The sequence below is a fragment of the Paralichthys olivaceus genome, chromosome 16, assembly GCF_024713975.1.
Source record: "Paralichthys olivaceus isolate ysfri-2021 chromosome 16, ASM2471397v2, whole genome shotgun sequence".
Taxonomy (NCBI): Eukaryota; Metazoa; Chordata; class Actinopteri; order Pleuronectiformes; family Paralichthyidae; genus Paralichthys; species Paralichthys olivaceus.
Window position 1 is genome coordinate 14574439 of NC_091108.1, and position 9156 is coordinate 14583594.

Sequence of the window (9156 nt, forward strand, 5' to 3'; positions counted from 1 at the left end):
GGCAGGAGTATAAAGCCTGAGAGGAAGCTTTGTCTGACAGATTTTACCCAGGGAATAAAATCAAACTAAATAAATAGTATATAACAAATAATATACTTTATTCAAATTTCAATATAATATATATATATATATATCTTTTTCATTCATTTTTTTCCTTTTTAATCACTGTACTGTTTCTCAATGAATTCAACTACTGCGTAGTCTTCATAAATCAGTGCAGAGAAAATTATCTTAATTCAAATTGGGTCGAAATCATTCAAAGGGCTAAATGAGTCAATATGTCTGATATTCTAAAATAACATGTCTTTATTTATGCATTTACACCTGTATAAACCCCCCCAATACTAATGTGAGGGCTGACAGCTACGAGTTAGAGCACCACCCTGGCAGGTTGTCTGATGCCTGGTAGATGGTGACTGCTGTGTTTGTGCAGGTAAGGGAGACTGCGAGAAAAAGATGGCTTTTATTTTCCTGCTTAAAATCTAATGAGGTTTCTTACACATTCAGTGTGTGTGGCTGTGTCCCAACCCAGATTGAAGCATTACCTGTAGGCCCATGCAATAGGTAGTCTATGGATAGTTTTGTTATCTTTTTTGTTAAGTTTTCAAGTCATCACTATTAATAAATTAACTCCCCATAAGAAGATTCAGGGTTTGCCTCTCCCCTGCAGCTACACTACAGAGTCAGCCATCGATTGTAGCTGTAAAGTAGGTATTGAGAAGGTAATGTTTAATAGCATGTAAAGGGTGATCCATCTAATGTATTTGGTTGCCATTTGATTACTGACCTCGTCTCACCCCTCTTTGCAGATCAAGTGACAGACTGCTGCTTTGCCTTTACCAATGTTGTCTGGCCACTGGTTTCTACATTTGTTTTAGGTTGATCCAACGTCTCATGCATCACATTCCTGGTGTACTTTTGTGATTGTATTAAATGTTTTTTTATATTTACTGTGATCCTGAACCAACTGAGTCTCAATGGACTTTTTCTCTTTTCCTTGTTTTTTTAGGCAGCCAGACGACCTGCGGGGAGCAGTCGTGGGACGCACAGCACTTTGCATGCAGTGTGGTAGGCCTGAAGGGTGGTGGTCACTTGAACAGAGTGTTGTTGTTTGTCCTTGAAGTGTAAGTTGTGGAAGTGATCACTGTGGTAAGTACGCTCCCTGTATAATTGTCCCCGTTATTTATGTTAAAGTCTGTGTTGTTTCTCTCTCATCTCAGTAATTCGGTTATTTTAGCTTTTATAACTATTAGGGAATAAAAGTTATTGGATTTTACATATAATCGTCTTTTTTTTTTCTTTCTCAGATCCTCCATTCCACTTCTACCATTTTAAATAAAGATTTAATTATGAACTGAATGCACATCTTCTGCTCTTCTTGAGCCCCCAAAATTTGGTTGTGTCCATGCACACTGAGGTCATTGGGGTCTAGTACGACCTTTATGCTGTTTAAAAGACAAGTTTGTCAGTCTAGACACGGTGTTGGTCACACATCAGAACTGTATATTAAAATACAGAGTATAAAAGAAAATGAGATGCTTTTGTCATTTAAGGATCGGGTCACAAATGTGAAATTGAAGGGATGAGATGTTTATTGGCTTTTGAGTCATTTTCTTAAAACCAGTAGCATACAAACACTTGTTATTTATTCAATAACAGTAAGTACACAACTGTTTGCTCACAGCCCCCCACCCTGTCACTGTCATAGCTGTGCGGAGACAGGCACTGTCACTGTCCCAGTGTCGCACCAGACTGTGGTGGACGTGAGCTCAAGGTTAACAGAGGAAAACAGCAAATCTTCATCCAATAGAGGCCATTTCTCCTGACAGGGATGTTTCCAGGTGTCAGATCATCATGTTGAGAGAGATTTGTTGTTTACAACATATTGCACAATCCCTCCCCTGGTGCTTATGGTATTTTTTATATTTCATTTTCGTTTCCTATTTTCTCTTTTATATTTATACATGCACAAATACACCACAGCAAATTCCTTGTATGTGTAAACCTGCTTGGCAATAAATCCCGATTCTGATCATATAGGGAAAAAAAATCAGAATTTGAAATGGGACTACACATTGATTCCTGATCATGATCATGTGTCAGCTCATTTAGAAAAATAGCTGGAGCATCAGTTCATCTTCTCCATCACTCTCTCTCTGACTGCACGCACACGCACGCGCACAGTTGGCTATTCTGTCAGCCTTAGCAACAGGGAAACGAGCCTCTGCCATTGGCCTCATCTCTGCACACGCTGCTCCTCTATTCGCCCTCCGCGCTGCCACTCAGAGAGAGACCGCTGTGTGTGCTGCGGATACAAGGGCAGCAGGGTAGGGCCCGGCCTGGATGCGCAGTGGATGCTTGGGGAGAACAGCATCGCAGTGTGTGTGTGTGTTGTTGTTGTTTTTCCTTGAATCGTAATGGGTGTCTTGAAATGCATTTGGCACAATTTTAAGGAAGCTTGCGCTATTACCAACAAAGCAAACCCCTGTGATCGCAGTGTGATGATGCAAATAAGAAGCTTTGACTGTTTTGCAGCAGCATCTCCAGTGTAGACAAATTGTTGCACCAAATGCAGCGATTCTCTCATGTCGCCGTCGTCAGCCCTGGACTTGAGTCGTCTGCAGCAAATTTCTAACCACCTGAGTCACCAGTAATTCTGCAGGTAAGGGATGGACTTTAATTGCATTATGTTGACTAAGTAGCTGGTGTTTATTGTGCAACCAGCATCAATACAACAACGTTGCTTCATGCATATGTCCTGTGACAGCGCACAAATAATCCATCCATCAGCTATCGATCTATCACTAATATTCATGTTGCAGGTATGGCAAGCTACAAAAACCTGCTGTACTTCTAATCTTTCAAATATATCCTGCATAAACCTATATGAGACTTGTAAAAAAATTTTTTGCTACGTATGAAACATGAAACTTAGTGATTTATGTCAAATATTTTACACCTGCAGCCTATTATTGCAGTCTATGGGTTTCATGTTTTGGGGTCACAGGCTCATACAACCAGCCATGCCATAGGACATCTGTGCATGAGGCCTTTTAGCAGAAAGTGTGCCACAATGGTATTTTTTTTGTGCAATTATTTAATGTGTGCATATTATGTCACAGTGCGCCCTACTGTACAGTGCGTAAAGTCATGCTTTTGGAAATGGAGCAGCACACAGTGTTCCAGATTTGTGTTAGTGTAAAGACTTGACAGACACTTCAACCCAGATATTCTGCAGTGCAGACGGACATTTGAACATGGCTGAGTAACCTTCAGAGTGTTTGATGTCAGGGTTTGTTGATCTCCGATGCCAAATTAAAATCGTGGTTGGAGGTAGAGTGTGGAAGAGTAGGTCAGGAGGAGAATCTATGATTTAATAAACAAAACAGAGCTGCTTGGTACAGCTCTAATTAGTTTTCTATCAATGAGGTTTATCTCTATCTCTATGTCAGGGACATTCTAACTAAGTGACCATGTCTCATCATGCACCGCTTGTAGCTATGCAGAGCAAAGGATATTGGAGGAATCTACTGATATTCTTACTCTATAAAGACTGGTATAGGTTGATGGTACATTTGTAGTGGAGATCATTTTTGTTGATGTGTTGTTGTGTCCACCTGCAAAATACTATCATTCGTCTTACTGGACAAATAATGATCACATTTCTAAATACGCCAAAGCATCTTTATCTGCCTGATATAAATAATCATATTGGTGCATACTTTTTAACATATATACAGATACTGAATTATTTGTGATAGGAAAAGGCCAATGTAACAACAGATATTGGTCGGGCTCTGCTTGCAGCTGAGCTGACATTTAAAAACCTTCACAAAGAGTCAGATACCTTTAGACATGCAGCCGTTCCAATCAGACTGACAGCTGAAGCTGGCTGCAGCTTGTGTGCCTCTTGTGCCAGCGCTCCATGTTGATGTTGAAAGGGGGACAGTCGGCTGACGTTCACCCAGCTCCACTAGAATGTAACTGGAGAGCCCTTGATGCACTGACCTTCAGACAATCATGCACAGAACAGCACATCCACACAGACACATGGACACATGAACCCTCCCCTTTGTGATTAATGGTAATAAATTGAATTTTTGTCAACAAATGACTGAAATCTAAAGAACTTCTAAACAAACACAAACATGGAATCCTTGTATTTGTGATAAAGTGAATGCATCTCCTCTAGTTGTAGTTATCAGTGTGTTCAACCTGCTAAATGTATTACATTTGGTCTTTCAACTTGTCCATATATAGTTGGAACACAGGCATGATCTACACAACATGTAACATGATATTATGAGCATTGATGTGACTGTCAGCCCTGCAGGCGATGAGGTGCACACTGAGCTCAGCTTAAGAAGATACAGTAAAGCCGTACTGTACGACTCTTACCACTCTGTTTCCTGGAGATAACCAGCCTGTGTATGTATTACAACCGAGGACTTCACTTACACAATATGACAGACTGCAGTTTAGCTGTGACTGAACCATTTCCAATACTTTTTTTAGTTTCCTCTCCACTGGAAACGGTGATATCCTGGAAAACTGCCATCAAACTGCCTGTTGTATGCAGGCATGTTCTCGGTCATGCCACATGACTGGTTGTTTTCTATTTATATATATCCTGATTCTGACCACGTGAAAAGGACAGGTTATTAATAGAAAACGTGAAGGCCGGCTCGGACTTCTTTGACATATAGGGAACAAGTGTTGTTTTCACAATGTTCTGTTTGTGAATGTGGAAGCTCTGAATGCTACGCTGCTTCGTCACCCAGGTGAGTGTGTCAGTGGAGCTTTAGCTGCACCTATACTGATTGTGGTATATTGCATTTGCATAGTGGTTCCCAGCCTGTTAAACTGAAAGCATTTCGGTGTGTTGCATTTCACTCGTCACTCGTGTGTGGTCTGATCAGAGGATAAAGGAGAGTGTTTCATTGTAACTGTTGCTAGGAAACAGCTTGGGCCCAATCTTATAGGAATCCAGCTTGGGCCCAATTTCATCCTGGTGAGCTGTTGACATTTTGCAAACACTGCAAACCTGGACTATCATACTCATGCTTGAAACGTATTGAAAAACATGATGCTGGTAGGAGTAGAGAAACAAGCTTCCCAGACCCACACATGTTCATGCATCTTGTACACTCCATATCCTGCTTGTGTGCTATGTTTCAAAGCAAGTATCTGACTCATGATCTGCTTTGCTCTATCTTTGTTGTTGTTTCTGCAGGGGGCGCCATGCTGACCAGCATCACTGAGGGGATCCTCTGCTGCCTGACTGGGAAGGCTGACAGTCTGGTCTTGCCCTTGGAGTCGTCAGAACCCTCCGATGGGTTTGAGTTTGTGGAGGTGAAACCTGGGAGAGTCCTGCGAGTGCGACACATTGTCCCTGAGCGTCAACCCGTGGTGACGGAAGACCAAGTTGCAGTCAAAGAGAAGACGGACGGCAACTGCGACGATGTCAGCTCTCCTGAGTGTAATGAGAGCAACACTGGCAGCAGTGTCCACTGCAAGAGGAAGATCACTGTCTACCGCAACGGCCAGCTGGTGATTGAGAATCTCGGTGACGTTTTGCACTCTGAGATCCTGCAGTGTCAGGATGGGGATCTGGAGCCATGCAGCACTGTGGAGGTGGAGCTTGCAGACTACAAAGAAATAGCCTCCTCTCCAGACCCCAATCCTGTTCCTCCTCCGGTTCCTCCACCTCCAGGGACACAGAAGCCTGCTCCACCTCCTCGCCGCCGCCGTCGCAAGCCCAAGCGCACAGTGTTTATAGACTCAAATAGGGTGATCTCAAGCTGCAAAGGGACGCAATCAGATGTAGCACTGTTCTTTGTGCATGGCGTGGGAGGCTCTCTGGACATTTGGGGCAGCCAGCTGGACTTCTTCTCTCGGCTGGGCTATGAGGTCATTGCGCCTGATCTGGCGGGGCACGGAGCCAGCACAGCCCCACAGATTGCAGCAGCTTATACTTTTTATGCCCTGGCTGAGGATCTACGTGCCATCTTTAAGAGATACGCTCGGAAACGCAACATTCTCATTGGCCACTCATATGGGTGAGTCTTTGCAAGATGCTTTATTCAAAATCTTTCACCACCAGTAACTTTTGTAGTCGTTTTTTAAAAACATGCTGTCTCCATCTTTTCCAGGGTGTCATTCTGCACCTTCCTGGCCCATGAATATCCCGATTTAGTCCATAAAGTGGTGATGATCAATGGAGGAGGTCCCACAGCTCTGGAGCCCAGCCTCTGCTCCATATTCCAGTTGCCATCTTGCGTCCTTCACTGTCTGTCACCGTGTCTGGCCTGGAGCTTCCTCAAGTAAGAGCATCACTGGTGTGGTGCAGAAAATTGTCACCAACTTCTCTCATTGCAGGCAAAACAATATGTGTATTAAGATTTCATATCATTTGATACAAAACCTTTATTTCTCTCTTACACCTTTAGAGCGGGATTTGCACGTCAGGGCACAAAAGAAAAGCAACTACTGAAGCAGGGCAATGCCTTCAACGTGTCGCCATTCGTCCTGCGAGCCATGATGAGCGGCCAGTACTGGCCAGAGGGGGATGAGGTCTACCATGCTGAACTCACTGTTCCCATCCTTCTGGTTCATGGCATGTGTGACAAGTTTGTGCCCATGGATGAGGATCAGCGCATGGCAGAGGTATAGCACATCGCCCTTGTTCTGATGTATCATCATTTTTTATACAAAATGTCCTGTTACTGCTGCAGTGTTATCTAATGTAATGATCTGCATTCATTTTTGTAGATCCTCCTGTTTGCATTCTTAAAAGTCATTGAGGAAGGCAGTCACATGGTCATGATGGAGTGTCCTGACACTGTCAACACTCTCCTCCATGAGTTTTTCCTATGGGAGCCCGACATGTCCAAGAAAGACAGCAGCAAGACAGACGCAGAGAAGACAGTTGCTGCCAGTGACACTCTCCACACGCTGAAAATCAACAAGTCGATGGATAAATAACCAACATGGACGTTTGGTTCAATCAAGCAAGAGGCCTTTTTTGGCGTGTTGGTGTGTGTTCTTAAGGCTGCTGCCAGGCTGAGAGCTGTTATACACAGGGCCACATCTTAAGGATGCGGGCGGCCACTGGTGCTTCAAGATAAAGCAGGACTTAGGGCGTGGTGCCAACGAGAGTCTGATGGGACAAAAATTAAGATGAGAGGGACAAATGCAAATACAAAGTTGGTGTCTGCTTTGCTTTTTGATACAAGTCTGTGCTCCATCACGTTTGCAAAATGACACAATATCCGGAGAACAAAAGGACAATGTCCACTTGTGATGTGTGTATGAAACGTTTCTTGTGAAGAACTGACTACGACAAGATGCATAAGGCATAAAATCCATGATATGGTGTCTGAAGTTCCTCACTTATATCTTAAATACTCTGTAAAGTACTGCAGAGCCTCTGTTCTCCCCTTGTGAAACAGCTATTCACTTATCATTGGGCCCATCTTACATCTGCTTTCAGTGAGAACCTGGCAAATGTATTGAACTGAGGAATTACAGATGCTAGAATGATGGCTCACAAACTGTTGAAAATAGTAATTTATTATCAAATAATGACTGAAGGGGAGAAGAACATAGATGATAACATTAATATGCTGATATAGGTGCAAAATCTAATTAACAATTTCACCACATTCATACATGAATTATATTATTCGTGGAGGAGAAACAAAAACTAAATGTTCATCTGCAGACCTTTTGACCAGATCATTTCACTGTGCAGTCTGCACCATCTCCAACATGAAGACTCACAATCACAGAGAAACTGACTAATCTCATCCAAACAACAGCACTTTATTTTCCATATATTGAACTTATAATAAATCTAAATCCAGAAAGGAATATGTGTGGCTATGTTAAGCACAATGTAACCAATTCATACATTCATAGTTGCATGGAAATGTAGTAATATTCAACAGAGAGATTTATCTGGACAAATGTAAACAAACATGGTTGCCTAATATTGGTTCTCCTCCTTTATTCTAACAGCCATTTCTACAGAACTATAAAATATCCTAAGGATACAAAGTACTGAAGCCCTGCATGAGTTCAGAGTATGAAAAGGTACGAGTGTTGCTTCAGACAGCTGCAGTATATTCTCATATTGGAAAAAAATCCTGGTGCACTCTTCTCTAATCAATGAGTGTTCTTCTAAATGTGTAAGTATTATATTAGCCTTTATTCTGAAATAACAGCAACTGCCATAACAAACTGTGGTTGTATTGACCGCTTATGCTGTTGTGTCTCAACGCTGATAAATGCAAACCAAGTGTGTTCTCCTATTACTCTGCAGTCCACCCTATTTATCTAATAGTGTCAGACTGAAAGAATTATGCTCACTGAAAGACATTCATTCATGAGTGTTGCTTTGTCTCATAGTGGGACAGTAAGGTGCGAGCGAAAGCACAGTCTATTATGCTCCCCTGGGACTGTTTATCTGCTGACTGGATAGTTTATACTGTTTTGAATTGCAGATGGTGCAAAGTGTTGGATTTGAAACTGGGTCATATGATGCTAAAAAAAATCTAATATAAATCGTCCAAAGGAGAAAGTCCCCTTCAAAAGAGGGAGATTTGCTGTGACCATGCTGGTTGTAATATATGCATTTTGACAGAATGCGGATGCAACATGATTGCTCCTATGCAAATAGAAGAAAGAGAATTAGAATGGAAATAAACTGGCCCCGCGCTGACACTTCTAAAATGTTATATATTCTCTACAGAAACCAACAAATGCTGCTGATGCGTACTGTACGTTCCCTTTGGTGTGATTGGTCAGTAAAACTGTATGGACTACAGGGTGCACATCTACTTCCTCTTATGCTAAAAGTGTGCATATACAAATTGTCTGTGCTCATATGTGCTATATCTTTTTGTCGTTAAAATGTGCTAATGTTGTTGTTGCATTTATTCATGGGGATCATATTATATGCACTACCTGTGTATAGATGCATATAACATTATATATCCTGTGAAAACAGTTGGAGTCAGTGTATGAATGTGCCATTCCTGGCATGAAATAAAACAGATGTTCACAGTCTACAGCTGGTTTTGCTTGCTTGTTTGTTTGCAATAGTATGGCCTGTTTTTCTTCAGTCACTAACAGCATTATAATAATTCCATTCCA

At 42.0% G+C, this 9156-nt stretch overlaps 1 protein-coding gene across 1 annotated transcript; it reads left to right on the forward strand.

The window, feature by feature from the left end:
* The first annotated feature begins 2272 nt into the window (after nucleotides 1-2272).
* On the forward strand, nucleotides 2273-9071 carry LOC109637894 (protein ABHD8-like). The gene is made up of 5 exons (XM_020100560.2): nucleotides 2273-2662; nucleotides 5234-6059; nucleotides 6153-6323; nucleotides 6450-6666; nucleotides 6772-9071. Exons 2-5 carry the CDS (start codon nucleotides 5242-5244, stop codon nucleotides 6982-6984), a joined length of 1419 nt encoding a protein of 472 aa, XP_019956119.1. The 5' UTR covers nucleotides 2273-2662; nucleotides 5234-5241; the 3' UTR covers nucleotides 6985-9071.
* The last annotated feature ends 85 nt before the right edge of the window (nucleotides 9072-9156 follow it).